Consider the following 24146-nt stretch of genomic DNA (forward strand, 5'->3'; position numbering starts at 1 on the left):
CATTCCCACCAGCAGTGCTAGAGTGTTCCCTTTTCTCCACACCCTCTCCAGCATTTATTGTTTCTAGAGTTTTTGATGATGGCCATTCTGACCGGTTTGAGATGATATCTCATTGTGGTTTTGATTTGCATTTCTCTAATGATTAATGATGTTGGGCGTTCTTTCATGTGTTTGTTGGCAATCTGTATATCTTCTTTGGAGAAATGTCTATTTAGGTCTTCTGCCCATTTTTGGATTGGGTTGTTTGTTTTTTTGTTATTGAGCTGCATGAGTTGCTTGTAAATTTTGGAGATTAATCCTTTGTCATATGATATGCATTTTAAAGAAATAGTATTTACAATGTAAATGGATATCACAAGGATATATAGTAGTATTTATCCTAAATGTTTTCTGCCTGTGTTATATATAATATACATTCAAATCTAAATGAATACATTTGAAATAATAATCAATCCTCATTGTATATATTTCAAAATTCACACAAAAATCAATCTTCTAATCTCATACTTATAGTTCCTCTTGTGCAATACTGTTTCAGTCCATTCCCAGAAGTTGCAGAATCAGTTCAGCAAGAACTAGAGTCTTACAGAGCACAGGAAGATGAGGTTAAACGACTTAAAAGCATTATGGTAAGATTCTGTTTACTTTCCTGGAAATATAGGGAAGCAGAAGGACATCCAGAGGGAGAAAGAGGTTAACTTTTTTTCCTTACAAAAATTCAAGGCCGGGGCTTCCCTGGTGGTGCAGTGGTTGAGAGTCCACCTGCCGATGCAGGGGACACGGGTTCATGCCCCAGTCCGGGAAGATCCCACATGCCGCGGAGCAGCTGGGCCCGTGAGCCATGGCCGCTGAGCTGCGCGTCCCGAGCCCGTGCTCCGCAACGGGAGAGGCCACAACAGTGAGAGGCTCGCATACCGAAAAAAGATAAATAAATAAATCAAGGCCATTCATTGCTTTAATAACAAAAAAAAATATTCTCAACTTACATAAAAGATCTTTTTTAAAAAGAAATCTAAGTTCTAAGAAGAGTGAACTCTTTAAAAAAATAATATGAATTTATGATTTGAAAAAATATATAATGTGAGTATATTTTAGAGATATATGTTCCAGTGCTGCTCATTTTACTATATTTTTGATCTAACTTCAAATTTCAGCTGTACTATTTATTACTATGTGACCTGTGGCAAGTCTCTGGGCCTACATCTTTTTCTTTTTTCTTTTTTTAAATAAATTTATTTATTTTTGGCTGCGCGTGGGCTTTCTCTAGTTATGGCGAGCGGGGACTACTGTTTGTTGCGGTGCATGGGCTTCTCATTGCAGTGGCTTCTCTTGTTATGGAGCACGGGCTCTAGGCGCACGGGCTTCAGTAGTCGTGGCACATGGTCTCAGTAGTTGTGGCTCGCGGACTCTAGAGCGCAGGCTCAGTAGTTGTGGCGCATGGGCTTAGTTGCTCCGCGGCATGTGGGATCTTCCTGGGCCAGGGCTCGAACCCATGTCCTCTGCATAGGCAGGTGAATTCTTAACCACTGTGCCACCAGGGAAGTCTCTGGTCCTATTTCTTTATCTGAAAATGCCAGGTGGTCCTTTTTTTAGTCATCCAACCATTCATTAGACTGGTGGTGACTAGAACTTTTCTATAACTGTCAAAAATGCAGATGCTTGCTCCTTAGAAGGGAAGAATTATTATCCTGGGTGTCCAGAATCTTACTGTTTATCAGTGATCTTAGGAATATATTGATTTTCATGCTTGCGCTTGGGATTTCTGAGTAGTTACTGGGACCTTTTTTTCCTTCCAGGGACTAGAAGGGGAAGATGAAGGAGCCATAAGTATGCTGTCTGACAATACTGCTAAGTTAACATCAGCCGTTAGGTAAGTAGGCAGTTTATCCTCTTTGAAATCTTTCTGTTGATAAGATTTATTTTGGAGATTAAAAAATTGATTAATATTTTTCATGATAAGAAATAATAGTAATAGCATATACCTTTAAGACTAAAGAACTAAATTGTGTTTTTAATATGTTCAAGCTGATTTAAGTTCCCTCCTTTTTATATAGCAGATCATTTGTTCCTTTTACTAGTTAGAATTGTATAATGGGGGTAATTTTGCCACCGAGATAGTATCGCTGATAAAGTAAGGTGAGTTATTGTTAATTTTGTCATTGCTGCTATTACTTTATTAGCTAAAGTTTAAGCAGTATCTTTTTCATACTTTAAATGCCATCAAGGAGAGAGAGTTTCGTGTTTTAGAAACTTCACTTTAATCTGATTTTATTCTAAACCTCCAAATTTTGGAATCAGAAATTTAAATGGTAGAATAATGATATTTGGGAGGCAGGTTATTTTAAAATAAGCATTTCAACTGTATTAAAGTGGTAAATACTATATGTGTTCAAGCCTAGAGATTAAGTTCAGTTGATAGTTTAACATGTAATTTTGTCCCTGTTTTAACTGTTCCAAGTATCCTCAGAGGAAGCAACCAGATGTGTGTTTTATTAAAATTTATGTCATTTCCTTAGAGAATTTAATGGTTAATTTTCAATTTTTTGATACTTGTAGTTCTTTGCCAGAACTCCTTGAAAAAAAAAGACTTATTGATCTCCATACAAATGTTGCCACTGCTGTTTTAGAACATATAAAGGTAAATTTAGCTTTTCCTTCCCCACAATATAGCTACTATTTTTGTAGGGTTTTAGACTTTGTAAGATTCTTTCATATTCATTATTTCGTTGAGCCCTCACTGTAATGTTAAGAGATATAATTATTGAAGGCAGCATTATTACCTTCATTTTTGCAAATGAGGAAACCAATCCAGGAAGATTAGTGATTTGCCCAAGGTCACATGTTCAGTAAAGAGAAGTTAGCATCTGTGATATTTTTATTACGTTTTATCGTATTACTTTGTTAATAGTAGACCTGTATCTAAACATCAGTAATACAGATTTAGACATCCCTTTTACTATAGTACTATCTAAAATATCTATTAATAACATCACTTCATTATGTAACTTGGTTCTGAACTGTTTAGTTTTAGATTAGTCTGTTAGCATTATTTCTTCTTACTGTTACCTGCTGTACTGTGATTTTGAAACAAATGTATTGGATATTCTGTATGTTGTTATCATAGTTCTTTTTTCTCATTACTTCATTCATGGTAACTCTTTATCAGCTGGACTGAATCCATTCTTCAGTATTCTACTGTCATTTATTCTCTGGACCTGGAACTGAATTCCAGTAACAGATTGATGGTATACTAGAATGTGACTATTACTGACCCCTACTTTCCATTTGAGATGATACATTTGAAAAAGCAATGTAAAAAAGCTGAATATGCTTGCTTCCTGTACAAAGTATTGATAACAACTTGGATTTATGGAAAAGAGGATTAAACATTTTTCTTTTTTAATAATTTTAAAAGCCTTAGAGCATTAGAAAGGAGCTAATATAGATAGATAATGGACATTGTACAGCATAGAATTTAAACCTGCATAATTTCTATTAAGCTGACAACCCGATTTTTTTTTTCCCCACATCTTGGTAGTGATGCTTGCTGTTTTCATGTACCTACAGGAATAGAAACATAATTGAGCAGTCTATAGATGATTTCTGCTGCTGCTATTTTCACTTCCATATGTTGCATCTCTGTAAAGTGGGAAAACGCTGATCAAATTTTTTTATCTGAGATCATTGTCTCCTGTGGAGATAATATATATAACTGGTAAAATGCAACAGAGAGCTATATTGAGAATTTACTTCACTAGGAAAGTAAAGACTTTGCTTACAAGGCTAAATATGAAGACTATGAATCTAATATAAAAAGTTAAACAAAAATTTATTGCATTAAAACAGAATATAGGTTCTGTTTTACATCTACTGAACTATAATTATGTAATCAAGATCTTATGATCCTTAAACAAATGTTTCCTGATTACATGCTGTTTATGACAGTTGTTAATAGTCCTGTATGTACCTTGAGATTTAAACTGTTCCGTGGATTTTTTTGACATATAGTTTTTTCATTAATTTTTTTCATTATTAAATGATTATTAATTCTTATATTTTACTTTCTGACTTCAGTTCTCACAGTTGTAAAACCAGGAAAGTGCCAAGATTAGCTTCTACTTCCAGACTGAATTGTGTAACCCAAAGTAACTAATTATCATACCAATGGAAAGTGCACAGTTTTATCTTATTCATAAAACTTTACAAACATTATCCTGCCACAAATTTATATGAATATACTGTAGGTCAGAGACTAGAGCATATGGTTTGAGAAAATTCTGGTTAAAGTAATTTACTTACTCAATTATGTTTAAGTGGCTCTGTAGGTGTTGTGCTGGGCCCTAGAGATTCTGTAATAAACAGGACAGAAAAGTTCTTTGTTCTCTTGGAGCTAATAATATAGTAGTGACAACAAACAAAGTAAGCAAATTAGAAAACAGGACAACGTCAGGCATTTAGGTGTTATGAAAACACCAAATTAGGGTGATGTGATATGATAGACACTGCCTCAGAGGGCTGTTCTAGAGTAAGTGAAATCACCATCAAAGGAAATCACCTTTGATAAGGTGATGTTTTAATTGAGACCCGAATCACACAAAGAAGCCAGTTAGTGAAAATTTCAGGGCCACGTATTCCAGGCAGAGGGACTAATATGTGCTGCAAAGGCCTTAAGGCAGGAACAAATTGTTTTGGAGGACCTCGAAGAAGACTAATGTACTTATAGTGAGAAGAGAAAGAGTGATAGACTGTGGGGTCAAGAGAAATAGGGATTTAAGTATGATGAGGTTAATGCCATGATCTGATTTATGTTTTAACAAGAGAATGGTCTGAGCTGTGTGAGGGATGGGTGAGTTCTGGAAGTAAGTGGAGAACTGGAAGATGGCTATTATACCTGGCTAGGTGAAAAATGGTGTTTTTTAAGGCAAAATTTGCCTACGAAGTTCTTTATGATGCTTATTTATGATTGTATATGAGTTTTTGAGAATCACTTTGTCCTAATAGATGCCATCTGTCTGAGATACTTTAATAAGCCACCATGCCTGACCCAAAAATTCTGCTTTGAGACCTGGTTGCTTGGCTTTCTTTATAAAGGAACTTGTTTCTTCCAGGGCTGCTAATTGTCTGGCAGAGCATCTTATGCTAAGAAATTAATTTGTCATTCAGGGTGTTAAATACTTGTATATAAAATCTACATATTTTGGAATAATTTTTGTGCTGTAACTCAAGGAAGACACCATATTCCTAATAGGATCTGATATAAAGAAACTATAAAGGACATTATATATAAGGTCATTCACTTGCAGAGGGAAAATAATGTCATGTATAGAACACAGTATTCCTCATTGGATTATTCTAGGAAACCCAATTAATATTAGAAGTTTTTTTAAAAATCATAGATAAAGGAGCATATTTATTTAAATATTTACATATAAATTATAGTTATATTTAATAAGCCACATACTCTGAGTTATTCTGATATAAGAAATTCTATTAGGGCTTCCCTGGTGGCTCAGTGGTTAGGAATCTGCCTGCCAATGCAGGGACACAGGTTCGAGCCCTGGTCCGGGAAGATCCCACATGCCGCGGAGCAACTAAACCTGTGTGCCACAACTACTGCCCTGCTCTCTAGAGCCTGTGAGCCACAACTACTGAGCCCGTGCGCCTAGATCCTGTGCTCTGCAACAAGAGAAGCCACCCAATGAGAAGCCCGCGCACCACAACGAAGAGTAGTCCCTGCTCACTGCAACTGGAGAAAAGCTCACGGGCAGCAACAAAAGACCCAATGCAGCCAAAAATTAAATAAATAAATAAATAAATAAATAAAAAGAAATTCTATTAGTATAGAAAAATTGGGATGTCTTCTGTGAAGAGTCCTGTTTTAGTGTTAACCATCTTTCTTAAGTTATTCTCCCTTGTCAAAACTAGCACATAAATGCTATTGTTTCCATTTTTTCTCATTACTTCTAGTTAAAAATTTTTTTCTTACACTTTTTCATAATTATTAAATTTCCAGTTTTAAAATATTTACTTTTAAGTGGCATGTTTATTTGTGCCATTATTATGTTACACCATCTGCCCCTGGCTATATAATGTTAATAATAATTAAAGAAGTATTTTTCTCCATTATCTCTTTTTTATTTTTAATTTTTATTGGAGTATAGTTGCTTAACAATGTTGTGTTAGTTTCTTGCTGTACAGCAAAGTGAATCAGTCATATGTATACATATATCCCCTCTTTTTTGGTTTTCTTTCCCATTTAGGTCACTACAGAGCATTGAGTAGAGTTTCCTGTGCTATACAGTATGTTCTCATTAGTTATCTGTTTTATACATAGTATCAATAGTGTATATATGTCAATCCCAATCTCCCAATTCATCCCACCCCCCTATCATCTCTTACTCTTTTCATTAGAATTTGTTGACCACCTGAGCTTTATTTCTTTGTAAACATTTATTCACCTGAGTAGTAAATACTTATTATTAGCAAGAATATTATGACTTTTAATGCAGAGATCTCAGAACACTTCTATTGGTATTTGTCTTTACCGCAATTTTGCATATTCTTTTGGGGTGTTTCGATTATAGCTGCTTCTTACATTTCTTTAGATGATTTTCTGAAGCAGAATACTAGAAGAGAAGTCCTGGCAGTTATCCAGTAGTTGATGTTTCAGTGGAAAGATAGAAGGAGCACAGCAGTTTGCAACAAGTTTGGCAAATATTATCATGTAAATGTATTGATTTTCTAAGGATTTTAGTGGTTTGGGTAGTTAACGTTGGTCTAATAGATTAAATTGTTGAATCCTCATTTGTTTAAAGTAAACCTTATCTTTTGAAACCTCTTTAGCAATTTTTTCATTTCTAATACAAATAAGATTTTCCCCCACTTTCTGGTTGTTACAGAATGGATTCTGAGATTACTTAAATAATTTGTAGACAAATTTTAATTTATTTTAATTATTGTCTCACCTGCATAATCGCACTGAATTAATTACTCTCTAGCGTCAGAAACCTAAGAAAAGGAAAAGTTACCTAGCTGTAAGTCATAGTAGATGAGAGAGAGAAATGGCATTATATGCTCTTTCCCCTAATGCTGTTACATCTGAATGCTCCTTCCCGAGGTAGCCGGCAAAGAATTAGCTGTTAATAAGTTGTTGTGGATCAAGGCTTCATTGGTGCTGAATCTTAATTTTTGTTCTTCTTGTAGAGAAAGTTAAGAGGTACCCAGTTAGATCTAAAGACATCATCTGGTCAAGCAGACATGTACTGCCTTTAGGTCTACACTCTGAACAAGGTTTAGCCCTTGCTAGCGATGCTAGCTTTTAACTGGAGCCCCTCCTTCAGGGAACTAATTTTTCTTTGGTTCAACTTCACTATCTTTCTTAGGGGAAAATAAGCTTTCAAAATAAAGTAGAAACTGAACTGATCTTCACGAGTCAACACATCAGATTAGCTGATGCCCTTTATTCCCTTGGTAAAACAGTGGTTGCTGGCCACATTATTGACATGCTGACATTTCACAGCTAGTATGTTTGCAAGTTGAATTTTTTGCTTACCAAATAGTTATTTGTATTTGATTCCAATCTGTTTATGTCAATGATATGAGTAGCAAAAGAGGATTGTTTCTATAAAACTAAGTTACATGCCTTAGACTCAATGAAGATGGTGATTTAATTATTGCTTAATTTAGTAGCAGGTAAAAAAAAACACAGAAAAACTGTAAGACATTAGAAAATCTTGAAAAACACTAAAATTGCTTTGTAAATGTTTATAAATTTTTTTATTTCACTTAAAAGAAACAAACTAGAAGTTGTAGGTGATCCCTTATAGGTATGCATTATGCAAGAAAGAAACAAATTTCAGTCAGTGAACCTCGGTACTCAAGGGAAAGGTCTTGTATCTATGTCAAGATTGACAGACAATTATACATTTTAGACCTTAAGTTAAAAGGTAGTGTTTAAAATGTTTATATACAACACAGGTCCTTTTTTATTCTTTACATTAACTGACTTTGATTAACTGATCACTACTCTCCTGATCACAGTAGGGAAGAAATTTTACTGTACTATAAATCAGAACATTTCTCTGGCTGGATTTTAACTGATCTCTTTTAAATGATCTCTTGTCCAGTACACATATCAAGTGAATGTTCATATGACCTTGGTGTCTTTTCTTCAAGGCAGGGAAAAATATATCTTGTAGCAGGAAGTCCCCAATGGACATTCTGTCACTATCTTCTACCTCTTTTCATCCCAATTATGATTAGTCACTATCAGAACTTAAAGTTTTCTTTACTCCAAGTATGACCAAAGACAGCTCTTGAATGAGTGAAATATCCTTCAGTTTCTTACTCACTATGAATTTCTGGAGGCTACTTCCACATCCTCAAAAAACAAAGTGTGAAATTACCTTTTCCTAGCTTTTTGCTCTCACTTTTCTGCCATCTGCTTTCATGAAGATGAAGCATTGTCATTTAGCAAGACTCAGTTTAATAGATTCATAAACGTTAAATTCATAGAAATAAAGACTTCTCAAAACTCAATAAAGGGAAAATGAACAACCCAATTTTTTTTTAACATCTTTATTGGAGTATAACTGTTTTACAATAGTGTGTTAGTTTCTCCTTTACAACAAAGTGAATCAGTTATACATATACATATGTTCCCATATCTCTTCCCTCTTGCGTCTCCCTCCCTCCCACCCTCCCTATCCCACCCCTCTCGTGGTCACAAAGCACAGAGGTGATCTCCCTGTGCTATGCGGCAGCTTCCCACTAGCTATCTAATTTACATTTGGTAGTGCATATATGTCCCTGCCACTCTCTCACTTCGTCACAGCTTACCCTTCCCCCTCCCCATGTCCTCAAGTCCATGCTCTAGTAGGTCTGTGTTTTATTCCTGTCCTACCACTAATCTCTTCATGACATTTTTTTTTCTTAGATTCCATATATATGTGTTAGCATACGGTATTTGTTTTTCTCCTTCTGACTTACTTCACTCTGTATGACAGACTCCAGGTCTATCCACCTCATTACAAATAACTCAGTTTCATTTCTTTTTATGGCTGAGTAATATTCCATTGTATATATGTGCCACATCTTCTTTATCCATTCATCTGTTGATGGACAGTTAGGTTGCTTCCATGTCCTTGCTATTGTAAATAGAGCTGCAATGAACATTTTGGTACATGACTCTTTTTGAATTATGGTTTTCTCAGGGTATATGCCCAGTAGTGGGATTGCGGGGTCGTATGGTAGATCTATTTGTAGTTTTTTAAGGAACCGCCATACTGTTCTCCATAGTGGCTGTATCAATTTACATTCCCACCAGCAGTGCAAGAGGGTTCCCTTTTCTCCACACCCTCTCCAGCATTTATTATTTCTAGAGTTTTTGATGATGGCCAATCTGACCGGTGTGAGATGATATCTCATTGTCGTTTTGATTTGCATTTCTCTAATGATTAATGATGTTGAGCATTCTTTCATGTGTTTGTTGGCGATCTGTATATCTTCTTTGGAACAACCCAATTTTTAAAGGGGTAAAAGATTTGACTCAAAAAGATACACGGGTGACAAATAAGTTCAGTGTCAACAATCATTAGAAAAATACAACTAAAACCATAGTGAGATACCTCTATACATCTATTAAAATGTCTAAAATTTAAAATACTGATCATGCCAACCTTTGGCAAGGATGCAGAAGAGGTAGAACTCTCATATATTGCTGGTAGGAATGTAAAATGGTACACCCACTTTGGAAAGCAGTATCTCTGTTCCTTAAAATGTTAAACACAAACCCATTACATGCTCCAGCCATTCTACTCCTAGGCGTTTACTCAAGATAAATGAAAGCATATACGTTCATTGTACATGAATATTTATAGCAGCTCTTTGTCATAGCCCAAAACTGGAAACAACCCAAATGTCTATCAACAGGCGAACTGAATGAACAAATGATGGTATATCTATACAATGGGATATTCTACAATTAAAAGGAAGGTACTATTAGTACATACAGTATGTATTGTTGGATGAATCTCAGAGTAATTGCACTGAGTGAAAGATGAATGGATGAATCTCAGAGTAATTACACTGAGTGAAAGAAGCCACACACACACAAAAAAAGTACATAATCTACAATTGCATTTACATAAAATTCATAAAAATGCAAGCTAATCTGTAGTGACAGAAAACAGGACATAGAAAAGGGTGTTGGAGAGCCAAAAGGAAAGAAGTACATTGAGAAAATTTCCGTGGGTGATGAATGATGTGTTCAGTGTTTGGATTGTGTTCATGGTTTCATGGGTATATACATATGTTAAAACTTAACAAATTCTGTGTATTGTATGTCATACATCAATAAAAGTGAAAAATTCAAACAAGGCTTAGTGTTCATCTATTTCAGGTCTTTTACAGGTAAGAAAACAGATTTTAATTAAGTCATTGAGAAAGCCAAAGACTAATTTTGGTAATGTGAATTTTTGGCATTGTGTTTCAAGTGACATAGAATATTAAGAAACAGAGAATATGCTACATAATTTATGAGTGGGTAAACCCGGGAGTTTTTTACAGACTTTTCCCTTATAGGAATATGCAATAGGTTAAATGCAGAGAGTAGAAGCAGAATTGAGATGAACAGTCAAATGTTTAAAATAAAAGGAGAGGACAGATGCATTCCTTACTTTTTTAAATAGATTTCTCACATTTTATTTATTTATTTATACCTTGACTTGTTCTACAGAATTTGAGGTCACTTACAATGACAACACATAGAATAGCAGAATAGAGAATAATTCATGAGCACCAGAGATATACAAATCAAACTAGAAAGTAAAAAATCAAACATAGCCCTTATAATTTCTCAGTCCTGTAGCACCACTTTCCAAAGTCCTTCACGAACCTCCTGTGGAACTAGGATTTTCAAGCTAGAAGGAACCGTGGGACAGAGTTTTTAGTAGATTCCACAAATTAGTGAGGTTTCTTCCTTGGTTAACTAATGTTAAAAATAAAATTTACTGTATCCCCCTCTTGGAGATTCATAATGCAGTATAATATACACATTTTATTTTTTTTTAGTTTATTTATTTATTTATTTTTCGCTGCATTGGGTCTTCGTTGCTGCACACGAGCTTTCTCTAGTTGCGGCGAGCGGGGGCTACTCTTTGTTGCATAGCATGGGCTTCTTATTGTGGTGGCTTCTCTTGTTGCGCAGCATGGGCTCTAGACGCGCAGACTTCAGTAGTTATGGCACACGGGCTTAGTTGCTCCACAGCACGTGGGATCTTCCCAGACCAGGGCTCAATCCCGTGTCCCCTGCATTGGCAGGTGGATTCTTAACCACTGCGCCACCAGGGAAGCCCAATATATGCATTTTAAAAACTTATTTAGCCCATATTTCTCAAACTCCGTTGACTTTGGAACACCTCTAGGGATTATTTCTTATAACCAACTCTGAGAACTAGCATTCTGCAGAACATGTTTTGTGAAATATTCTTCATTTAATCAGTGAAGGAAATAAGATACACTTCTCATATCTCCAGAAAAGGTTAAATGTTCCCCTAGTTAATGGCAGAATTGGAACTCAAACCTGGAACTTTTTGTGTTTTGTCTTGTTATCTCTTTACCATACCATTTTTCATTGTTATTCAGTTTCAGTCCTGTTCAGTTTATCAAGTAAAGTCAAGAAATGTTTCATTTAAAGAAATGCCTTAAAGAATTTTGCATTCTTTTACCTGACTCCTTCTGATACTGCCTTTTTTGCTTTCTTTTCTCTGTATTTATTGATCACCTACAATGTACAGTTCTGTAGACGGTTCTTATTTTAATCGAGTGAAAATATTTACACCCTGATTGTTATGTGAGTCCTAGAGTACCTTTAAAAAACATGTATTTTAAGATACTATGTAAATGAACGTGTTTTTACTACAGTGCCTTATAGAGTGCTTTATACTTCACAAATATCTTATTATTAAACGTAGCATCCTCAGATCATGATTGTTGGCTGAAAAATATGAACATGTGATGTATTTTTTTCCTTTTAAAGAGAACAAACTTCTTTTGTGCACTTGTATATCAGATAATTTAACATAATAGATATGTTCTCTCATTCTACGGAGGAAAACAAATCTCAGAGATACTGAGTACATGACTTGAGACCAACTGCCAGAGCCTGAACTTGAACTTTGGCTTTTGACATTTAAATCCCGTACTCTGTCTACCGTGCTGTAGTTCCTTGAAACATAATCACCAAAAATGTAATGAGAATGGTTTTGCTCTTTTATAATCCCTTTAGAGTAACCATGGGTTCAAAAGTAATGTAAACAAGCAAAAAGTAGAAGTAGGGAACCCCAGTTGTCTTATTAAAATATTTGACCATTCAATGTGTTTATTCATTCATTTAAAAAATACTCAGTTGGCTTAGTCTTTTATGTCCATGAATGCTTAAACAGGAAGTGAAAATTTAGTGAACTTTTAAATTGTTTCATAAAACAAGTATACTTTTTAAAATAATGGGTTTGTTTTAAAGGTCAGTTATGTTGAAATACCAATAAATACCTCAAGAAAAATTGCATACTAGGGTTACTTATTGACTGTAGTAGCGAACATGAATACATACAAATATATGTATGTATTATATACTTTGTGTATTCATTGTCAGTGTAAGACTACACTCCTAAAGCTATCTTTTTTTTGAAGCACATGCAAAATCATATCTATGTTGTTTTCCCTTGGTTTGAGTTATTTTATGTAATATCTATGGAGCAGTAAAAGTGAAAGATGTTATTATTCAAAGCTACACAAATCTTCCCAAGATATTGCAAACACTCTTCATTAAATGTGACCCTTTCTTTTGTTTTACATTAGATGCATGTCTTTTTTGGCTTTAGTTTTTTTTTAATTAATAAGACTATTTTTTAGAGCAGTTTTATGTTTGCAGGAAAATGAGTGAAAAGTACAGAGGATTTCCATGTATCTTCTTACCCACCTGTCCCCAGTTTCCCCTGTTATTAATCTCTTGCATTAATGTGGTACATTTGTTACAGTTGATAAGCCAATATTAATACATTATTAATACCAACTAAAGTCTGTAGTTACATTAGGGTTCACTCTTTGTGTTGTACATTCTGTGGGTTTTGACAAATGTATAATGACATGTATCCATCATTACAATATCATACTGTTCAACTGCTCTAAAATCCCCTGTGCTCCACCTATATATCCCTTCTTTCCTCCCCCCACATCCCTGACAACCACTGATTTTTTACTGTCTCCACAGTATTGTTTTCCAGAATATCAGGTAGTTGGAATCATACAGTATGTAACTTTTTCAGAGTAGTTTCTTTTATTTAGTAAAATGCATTTAAGACCCTTCTGTGTCTTCATGACTTAATAGCTCATTTCTTTTTATTGCTAATTAATATTCCATTGTCTGGATGTACCATAGTTTATTTATTCATTCAGTTATTGAAGGACATCTTGGTTGCTCCCAACTCTTGGCATTTATGAATAAAGCTGCTATAAACATCCATGTGATGGTATTGGGGTGGGCATAAGTTTTCAACTCCTTCCAGTAAATATCTAAGAGCATGATTGCTGGATCATATGGCCAAAGTATGTTTAGAATTGTAAAAAACTGCCAACTGCCAAACTGTCTTCCAAGGTGGCTGTACCATTTTGCATTCCCATCAGCAGTGAATGAGAGTTCTTGTTGCTTCATATCTTCACCAGCATCTGGTGTTGCCAATGTTGGATTTTAGTCATTCTGATAGGTATGTAGTGTGTCTTTTTTTTTATATATGATGACCTATTTTTTGTACATGCTTTATTTTTATTGAAGTATAGTTGATTTATATACAATGTCGTGTTAGTTTCCTGTGTACAGCACAGTGATTCAGTTATATACACACTTTTTTTCAGATTCTTTCCCCTTATAGGTTATTACATGTACATACTTTTATTATTTATTTAATTTTATTTATTTATTTTATTTTTGGCTGCTCTGCAGCAGCATGTGGGATCTTAGTTCCCCGACCAGGGATCGAACCCACGCCCCCTGCATTGGAAGGGTGGGGTCTTAACCACTGGACTGCCAGGGAAGTCCCAAGTGTGTCTTATTTTAATTTGCATTTTTCTGATGTCATACGATGTGAAGCATCTTTTCATACACTTACTTGCCATCTGCCTGTCTTCTTTCGTGAAACGTCTGTTCAGGTCTTTGGCCCATTTTTAAATTGTATTTTGTTTTCTTATTGCTGAATTTTAAGAGTTCTTTGTATTTGGTGAGGGGGTGATTAGAATCCCTTAATGGATGTGTCTTTGCAATTATCTTATCCCAGTCTATGGCTTGTCTTCTCATTCTCTTGGTAGTATCTTTCACAGAACAGAGGCCTCTAATTTTAATCAAATCCATCTTTTTAATTATTTCTTTCATGGATCGTGCCTTTGGTGTTCTATCTGAAAAGTCATCACTATACCCAGGTCATCTAAATTTTCTCCTGGTATCTTTTAGGAGTTTTAGTTTTGCATTTACATTTAGGTCTGTGATCCATTTTGAGTCACTTTTTGTGAAAGGTGTTGGGTATGTCATTTTTTTTTTGCATGTGGATGTCCGGTTGTTCCTTCACCATTTGTTGAAAAGACTTTCCTCCTCCACTGAATTGCATTTGCGCTTCTGTCAAAGATTAGTCAACTGTATTTGCGTGAGTCTGTTTCTGTACTATCATTGATATATTTGTCTGGTTTTTTTTCCACAAACACCACACTGTCTTAATTATTGCAGCTTTTAAGTTAAGTATTAAAATCAGGTGTTGTCAGTCCTCCATCCTTTTTTTTTTCCTCCTTCAAAAATGTGTTGACTATTCTGGGTCTTTCCTGTCTCCATATAAACCTTAGAATGAGTTTGTCAATATCCACCAAATAACCTGCTGAGATTTTGACTGGAGTTGTGTTGACTCTATAGATCAAGTAGGAAGAACTGACATTTTGACAATAATGAGTCTACCTATTCATAAATAAGAAATATCTCTTCATTTACTTTTTGAGTACTAATGAAAATGGTATTTCCTTTAATTTCAAAGTTCAATTGTCCATTGGAAACCGGTTGACTTTTGTATATTAACCTTGTGTCCTACAATCTTGCTATAATCACTTATTAGTTCCAGGAGATTTTTTGGTGTTTCTTTGGGATTTTCTACATAGACAGTAGTGTCATCTGCAAACAAAGACAGCTTTATTCTTCCTTCCCAATCTGCATGCTTTTTATTTCCTTTTCTTGTTTGTTGCATTAGCTAGGACTTCTAGTACAAGGTTGAGTAGGAGTGTGAGAAGGAACATCTTTACCTTGTTCCTGATCTTAGCAAGAAAACATCTACTTCGTTGGCATTCTATTTTCTGGAAGAGATTGTAGAGATTTGGAATGATTTCTTTCTTAAATATTTGGGAGAATTCACTAGTAACTCACCTAGACCTGATGCTTTCTGTTTTGGAAAGCTATTCATTATTGATCAATTTCTTTAATAATATAGGCCTATTCATTCCATAAGTGAGTTTTGATAGATTGTGTCTTTCAGGGAATTGGTTCATTTCATCTAGGTTATCAAATTTATGGGCACAGAGTTGTTTAAAATATTTTTATTATCCTTTTAATGTCATGGGATCAGTAATTATGGCCCCTCTTTCATTTCTGATACTATTTATGTCTTCTCTTCTTTATTCTTAGTTAACCTGGCTAGAAGTTTTACCAATTTGATTGATCATTTCAAAGAACCAGCTTTTGGTTCCAGTGATTTTTCTCTAGTGATTTCTTGTTTTTAATTTCATTGATTTCTGCTCTGATTTTTATCATTTCTTTTCTTCTGTTTACTTGGATTTAATTTGCTGTTCTTTTCCTGGGTATATCTTTTGAGAGTTCAACAGATTAGTGAGATAAAACTAAATGCTTCTGAGAGTTATGATAAAATAAGACATAATAGTTTACAGGTGCCATATAAACCTCTGTTTTCTCCAGAAATATTATAGATAAAGCAATTTTTTGTATTTCATTATAATGAGGTTGCTAATATTAGTATTTTAATATTTGCCATCTATAAAGATCATTTCATATACATTTAAAATTTCTTATTACATAGATCATTTTTGTTAGAATTTAAATATTTTTAGTAGGAGTCAATATATAAGATAAATTTATACATTAAATAAACTTGTTTTCTTATTCTAAAACAGATTTAAGTCAGCTTCCACGAATAGCACATACAGCAAAAATCATGAAATAGAAACAATAGTTTCTATATAGTTATAATTGTAATTCTCAAATTTGGCTTTGAATTTTCTGGCAACCACAGTAAAGAGATACGATTAAATTCTTGAAAAATTTCTCAGAAAGAATTTGTTTTTTATTCTAAGCAAAGTGTTCCTTAGTATTATGTTACAAAAGACATTGTTCATATTGGGCATTATCTAGAGTAAATTTAGTGATGTGTAACAATGCAATATTTTAATATCAGTTACTGTCATGGATTTTACATGGCAACTTAATGAACGTTAAGGGCATAATATTAAAATATAATTCATTGAGGGCAGTTTTATGAGTGACCAATGTAATAAAGTCTAAGTTTATAACATTCTAGTTTTTTTTTCTTACACTAAGAATAGAATTTTTAGTATCTAAAGTGGAAATATTTTGCATTCTTTAAATAATATAATAATATCACTTTTTAAAATTGGCTGGATTTAGATAGCAGAGAAGTTGAGGTTATGCCTTCTGATTTGGGCCTGGAATGCTAGAAAGTCAGTGTTGTTGGTAGAGAGAAAAATGCATATATTTGGAAATGAGATAACTAACTAGTAAGGTTGATAGACTGTTGTAGAAATTGAAGATCCTAATCAGGTTCCTCACCTTGACAGTATACTGTCCTATCTCTGCACAGAAGTGAGGTAGAAGTATAATGATGAATTTTATTCAAGATTTCTAAGTTACTGTGGCATATGAGCAAATGCTCCAGAATAAATATTCTCAGCCAGCTGTGCTATAGAACACCTTAAATATTTTCATGGAACATCCAGTTTTAGTGCAACATAATTTTTCACGTTAGCAAACCCATATAAACCCACTGGCATGAAATGCAGCAAAAAATACACCTAAATAACTATAAAAATATATTAACATGCTATTGTGTTATATTATGAAAGGCAATTGAGTTTTAGAGAATTCCAGTCATCTTGCGGGGCACAAGGCATAAAATAATGAACAAATAACTTAGTATAATCTAGACTTTATACTCTAGTGACATATACAGACCACAGACTATTATAATACAGCATACAGAGGCCACTCACCTGGAGGAAGAATTATCCAAAACAGCCTTGAATGATGATAGGAACCACACATTTAAAAAAGAAAGGAAAAACAAGAAAAGGCTAGAGTATAAAGGATCTTCAACTGGAGATTAGGTTATATCCTAAAAGTATAGTTCTAAGTTCATTTTAGCTTAAGGATATACTTTCCTATAGACATTAACATGGCAGATAGGTCCCTGTCCTACAAACCCTATTTAATTCATAATCTGGAATGTTTCAAATGTTGTGTTGCAGCAAAGAAGGGTTTATCATCCCCTCTCTCTCCTGTAAGAAGTACTGGTAGAAGAATATTGGGATTCTTAGTAGTGAAAGGAAGTAATAACTGTCTAATCCCTTCTTGTCTTTACTTTTACTGCTGACTAGGGAATAGAATTGGGGCTTGGAGAAGAAGGAAGGCCAAGAAATACCACTCTACTCTTTGTCATCACCTCAGTCTATGACTGAGGTTGTAGCTAGCAGTGAATAGGGAGTCCCAGAATGGTGGTGTCTGTAGCTAGGATAAACAGAGGAATGGTAAAAGAGAAGGAAAAAAATCCCCCACAGTCGTAGGAAGGAAAAAGGAATTCCTTTCATATCCTGTATGGGTCATCAATAAATCTTCCTAAGTAATGGGTTCTCAAAAGGCAAGAAATGCATACTACTTATACATCCCGAATGATTTGAGGGTTTTTAGAAGTGTCCCTTCTTTTGTTCTTTTTAAACCCAGTAGACTATTGGCTGTCACCAGTCAAAAAATGCCATACACACAGACATATACATAACACTTTACACTTTATTTCAAATTAGCAAAATTATAAACACAGTTACAGGTAAATGACAATTCAGTACATTTAGTTGGATAATGTATATAAAGTGCATATATATGTGGTTAATTTGATGTGAATGTTGACACAGTGCACTGAGAAATGAAAAACATCAGCCTGATTGTCCACTGATAACTCTGAAATTGGGAGGAAAAACACTAAAATTTATTTTTTTTAATCAGATTCTTCTCTTAGCTCTTCTAAAGGGATTTTTAGGAAATTCATGGCTCTCAGAGTTTATATTCACTAGATATAATTTGTATTCCATATATAGTCCTTGATTTTTCTGTAATATTCCCTTCTTGGTCATTTATTCTTGATATTTATTGAAGCTACCAAAAATCTGTTTATTATCTTGACCTTGTTATTTTGTTTTATATTTTTAATTTGTCTATTTTCCACATAACTCTTGTTATCCAATTTTTGTCCTCCTTTGAATCCATATTGTAGAAGAATAATCAATCTTTGGGACAGAAGTTGTTTCTCTTAGTATTTTCCCTTATTTCAAGAAAGTGAAAAAGGACCAACCTATAGATATTATGTCTCTGGACAAAGTAACCTTTTACCACATATATGTAAATTATGTGTATTACCAAAAAACCCCAAATATATACTAATTGACACATATACTTTCTTTCATAAAGCATATACAAAGGAAGCAATAAGTTGTTCTTGAGGAAAATGTAATTTTCCCTACTCTTTGTCTGTGGTGTACATTGGAGTCTGACCTGGATTTGAATCTCAGCTCTCTACTACTTCTACTCTGGTAACCTTGAATAAATTTATGTTTCTTTGTGTCTGTTTCTTCATCTTTAAAATGGGACTAATAATTCCTAGCTCATAGTGTTATCTGGAGAATTAAATGAGATAATCTAAGTTTGTAGTTCTTAAACACTGTTCTCTGGTACCCTAGAGCTCAATAGAGACATTTAATGGGTCACTTGTATCTTTATGTTTAGGGTTCTGCAGAAGATTTGTTTGAGAAAGAGGGTCCTGAGGTTCTCTGTTTAAAAACATTTGAAAGCCATAGCTGTAAGTAAAGTGCCTTGCACATAATAGATACTGAACAGATACTAGTTCTTTCATGCAGATTAGAAAATCTCTACTCCTTTCTCTCCCACATGAGGCTCCCTTCCAATCAGTATATTGAAATACTATGTTATTTTTCTTTAACTCCTTTATTGAGATATAATTCACATACCATACAATTCACCTATTTAAAGTGTACAATTTACTGGTTTTTAGTATATTCACAGAGTTATGCAACCATAATCACAATGCAATTTTAGAACATTATCATCACCTTCAAAAGAAACTACCCATTAGCAGTCAAATTAACTTGTTTTTGAATTGTTTCCATTGTTAATTAGAAGTTAAACTAGGGGTAAGCTAACACATCAAGAAGAGCAAAACGAATCTAATGTGTGTACCTCCATAAATCAGTGAACCATGTTTCTTCATTGATTTATGTAGGTACAGACATTAGATTCCATTATGGCATTTAGCCTACTTAATTTTATATATTAAATCACTAAAGACTTGATTCTTTACATTTTTCACTTATAGAAGTTCATTTATCTACTTTCATAACTTTTAAAGATGACTACTTGATCTGTATATGTCCTGCTCTTAGCTTAGACATTCAACAAATATTTTATCAAGTTCTTGTTATGAGCCAGGTGCTGTGTTAGACTCCTAGGGTTAAACAATTAATTAGACACACTTTAAGGAGTTTACAGTTTTAGAAGGGTAACAGGTAAACCAAAGACAGTAATGTGGTGTGATCATTATTATGGAGAAGTGTACAAAGTGCTGTCAGTACACACTTAAGGGATTAATAAATTCTCCCAGTGAAGAAGATTGGGGGAGGGGCAGGAAAGGGAAAGAACAGAGGCTGAAGAGTTACAGAGATGCTGCAAAGAGGCTGGACCTTGAAAAATGAGTAGAATTCACTGGGCAGGTGATGGAGGAGAAATACATTCTTAAAAAAGCTAAGAGTATAACCCAAGCCTAAGCCTTGAGGATTAAAAGCATACACTACGTTTAATGGAAGTCAGTGAGTTAATTGATGTGACTAGAGGGAACTGAACCTAGTGAATAGTGATAAAACAGAAAAGTTGGCTGGAGCAGATTGTGAGGGCCCGAAAGTCAGCCTAACACCTTATTTTATCACCTTCCCCCTTCCATTCCTAACTTTACTCTACAGATAATTAGCCTTTCCCAATCTAATATTTATGTTAACATAGTTCCTACTACTATTATCCTAGTTCCCCAGAAGTTATCTTTGACTTTTTTCACTAGCTTCCTTCCCATATACATTCTCATGTTAATTATTAAGTATCTCTGTCTCTTCCTTTCCATTCAGTCACCACCATGTTCTCTTTCCTAGGATCTCCTTTCTATTTCTTTTGTTCATTTTTGATATTACATTTTTCCATTCCTAGGACTTCACCTCTCATCTACTTTGTTATTCAAAGTAGCTTTATACAGTAGTTAAAATGGTTCCTGTATCAGGGAATCTGAAGAATATGAAGAGCCATTTATAACAAGGAAAACTCTGACAGAGTTTATTAACTCTTATCTAGACTTCACTAATAAGGAAATTCTCCATGTACTGGTTATATTGAGTGAAAACAAGGGACAGAAGAGTATAGTATATTACCTTTTGTGGCAGAAAGCAGAGGGATCTTAGGGTATAGATACTATTTGCATAGAGAAAGTGAAAAACTATAGGAGAAATAAAGAATATCCAAAGAAGCAGGTGGAAATTGGGTGGAAAAGGACAGGAGTGAAGAGAGGTCTCAATGTATTTACCTTTTCATGTTGTTTGGATTTTCAAACGGAATATTTCATCTGTTTAAAGCTCTGTCTGGCCTTGTGTGCCACTGCAGGGGAGTGGGATTGAGGGACTAGTTGATTGCCTGTTGCCTCATATATGAAATCACTCCTGAGTCTGCCACTCAGATCTATCCACTCTGATTATGCCGTGGTATGATCCCTTTAACTGAAATGAACTCTGTCTATCCATGTCCCCAAATCACTTTCAAAACAATTCAAAACTCATCACTTCCTTCTCCACAGTTGGTTAATTATTTATTTCATTCTATCATCTGAGCTTAATATATTTTTTATATTCTATATTTATATTTTGGTTCTTTGTTGGTATCTCATAAGTATTCTCATTTATTTCATGAATGGTTTCTACTTAGATTGGTAATACCTTCAGTAGTAAAGCATGTTCTTTTCTCTCTTTTGTCTTATTTGAAGCATAATTTAATAGATACTCGGTAATTTTTATTTACCTTGGATTATCCTAACATGTTAATTTTATTTGGATAATTTTAATCAATGAATTTTAAATTAGAAAAGTCTGCCTTACAGAAAAGCTAAGTTTGACTACTTTTCCATTATCTAAACTTCAAAGTATTAAGTAGGAAAATAGTTTATTTAAAAACCATTGAAAACAATTAGGGTAACTTTCCAGTTAGGATGAAAATATCTGAATTTACTCACTAAAAAAGTAAACGTAATACGACCACTTGACATTAATGTGCATGGAATACAGTGTTATTTGTATGTAAGTTACTAATTAATACAATAACTGAGATTTGTGTGATTTTTTTGTCTTTGCTAATATATGACATGCAGAGTTAATTCTGAATTTGTAAGTAAAATATGATAAATATAATAGTCAATCTATCATTTTTTTTACATTAACTATATGATCAAAAGTAAGAAACTTTAATTCTACTAAGAAATGAACATTTGTTTTTCAAATTGATCATAGAAAATAGAAACTTGTAAGCTGAGAGTCCTTTAGTATGTTTTTATTACTTGATGTATTCTAATCTGACACTTATTTTGAAACAGGCAAGAAAATTGGATGTATATTTTGAATATGAAGAAAAAATAATGAGCAAAACTACTCTGGATAAATCTCTTCTAGATATAATATCAGACCCTGATGGTATGTACCATGAATTTGAGGTTAATGTAAGTTTTACTTCTGATGAATCCAGCATTTTCAATTTGAGTAAAATCTGAATAGAATCATTGTTTTTCTCACAATCTTTGCTATTAATGAGATAATTAAATGAGCTATTTCCTGTTGAGAAGTTTGTAGCACAGCAGTTACTAAGGTAGAAAAATGATTTACATTTTATTTTATTGAACTTTTCTTTGATGGTATGTAAGTGCTTTTTTGGCGGGGGGGGAGGTATTTAAGCACTTTTTATATTCATTTGTTTAAAGTGATACATTTAAAGCTCAATTTCTGCTGGCTCCAGGAAGAATTGAAGGTAAAATATTCAAAGCAAGCATCTCTAAGTGATGCAGTTTCTAATTACTTTGGTTTCACCCTAAAGAGTTTCCTAAAAAGATGTATTTAAAACTGAATTTTGTTTTAAATATTTAGGGAATTGACTTTTTTTTAAACACCTTTATTGGAGTATAATTGCTTTACATTGGTGTGTTAGTTTCTGCATTATAACAAAGTGAATCAGCTATACATATACATATATCCCCATATCTCCTCCCCCTTGCGTCTCCCTCCCCCCCTCCCTATCCCACCCCTCTAGGTGGTCACAAAGCACCGAGCTGATCTCCCTGTGTTATGCGGCTGCTTCCCAATAGCTATCTACTTTACATTGGTTAGTATACATAAGTCCATGCCACTCTCTCACTTTGTCCCAGCTTACCCTTCCGCCTCCCCGTGTCCTCAAGTCCATTCTCTACGTCTGTGTCTTTATTCCTGTCCTGCCTCTAGGTTCTTCAGAACCTTTTTTTTTCTTTTTTTTTTAAGATTCCATATATATGTGTTAGCATACAGTATTTATTTTTGTCTTTCTGACCTACTTCACTCTGTATGACAGTCTCTAGGTCCCTCCACCTCACTACAGATAACTCAATTTCGTTTCTTTTTATGGCTGAGTAATATTCCATTGTGTATATGTGCCACATCTTCTTTATCCATTCATCTGTCGATGGACACTTAGGTTGCTTCCATGTCCTGGCTATTGTAAATAGAGCTGCAATGAACATTGTGGTACATGACTTTTCTTTCTTCTTTTTTTTTTTTTTTTTTTGTATATGCCTTTATTATGTTGAGGTAGTTTCCCTCTATGCCCACTTTCTGGAGAGTTTTTATCATAAATGGGTGTTGAATTTTGTCAAAAGCTTTTTCTGCATCTATTGAGATGATCACATGGTTTTTCTTCCTCAATTTGTTAATATGGTGTATCACATTGATGATTTGCGTATATTGAAGAAATCTTGCATCCCTGGGATAAATCCCACTTGCTCATGATGTATAATCCTTTTAATGTACTGTTGGATTCTGTTTGCTAGTATTTTGTTGAGAATTTTTGCATCTATATTCATCAGTGATATTGGTCTGTAATTTTCTTTTTTCATAGTATCTTTGTCTGGTTTAGGTATCAGGGTGATGGTGGCCTTGTAGAATGAGTTTGGGAGTGTTCCTTCTTCTGCAATTTTTTGGAAGAGTTTGAGAAGGATGGGTGTTAGCTCTTCTCTAAATGTTTGATAGAATTCACCTGTGAAGCCGTCTGGTCCTGGACTTTTGTTTCTTGGAAGATTTCTTGCATCTTCTCGATCTTTAGCTCCATTCTTTTTCTGAGGTCCTGGATCATCTTCACTGTCATTATTCTGAATTCTTTTTCTGGATGATTGCCTATCTCCATTTCATTTAGTTGTTTTTCTGGGGTTTTTATCTTGTTCCTTCATCTGGTACATAGCCCTCTGCCTTTTCATCTTGTCTGTCTTTCTGTGAATGTGGTTTTTGTTACACAGGCTGCAGGATTGTAGTCCTTGCTTCTGCTGTCTGCCCTCTGGTGGATGAGGATAAATAAGAGGCTTCTCCATGACTCTTATTTTTTTTTTTTTTTGCAGTACGCGGGCCTCTCACTGTTGTGGCCTCTCCCTTTGTGGAGCACAGGCTCCGGACGCACAGGCTCAGCGGCCATGGCTCACGGGCCT

General features: G+C 34.4%; 1 protein-coding gene across 2 annotated transcripts in view; it reads left to right on the forward strand.

Moving 5' to 3' along the window:
* Positions 1 to 24146, forward strand: part of SCFD1 (sec1 family domain containing 1) — a 131171-nt gene that overhangs the window by 54443 nt on the left and 52582 nt on the right. For both annotated transcript variants that reach the window (XR_003681874.2, XM_007118118.3), the window contains exons 12-15: positions 539 to 629; positions 1797 to 1870; positions 2557 to 2638; positions 22023 to 22119. Coding sequence is in view for 1 of the 2 variants with exons in the window: in XM_007118118.3 (XP_007118180.3) it covers positions 539 to 629; positions 1797 to 1870; positions 2557 to 2638; positions 22023 to 22119 (344 nt within the window). In the remaining variant the exon portion in view is untranslated. The remainder of the gene's footprint in view (positions 1 to 538; positions 630 to 1796; positions 1871 to 2556; positions 2639 to 22022; positions 22120 to 24146) is intronic.

The sequence above is a fragment of the Physeter macrocephalus genome, chromosome 11 (genome assembly GCF_002837175.3).
Source record: "Physeter macrocephalus isolate SW-GA chromosome 11, ASM283717v5, whole genome shotgun sequence".
Lineage (NCBI taxonomy): Eukaryota > Metazoa > Chordata > Mammalia > Artiodactyla > Physeteridae > Physeter > Physeter macrocephalus.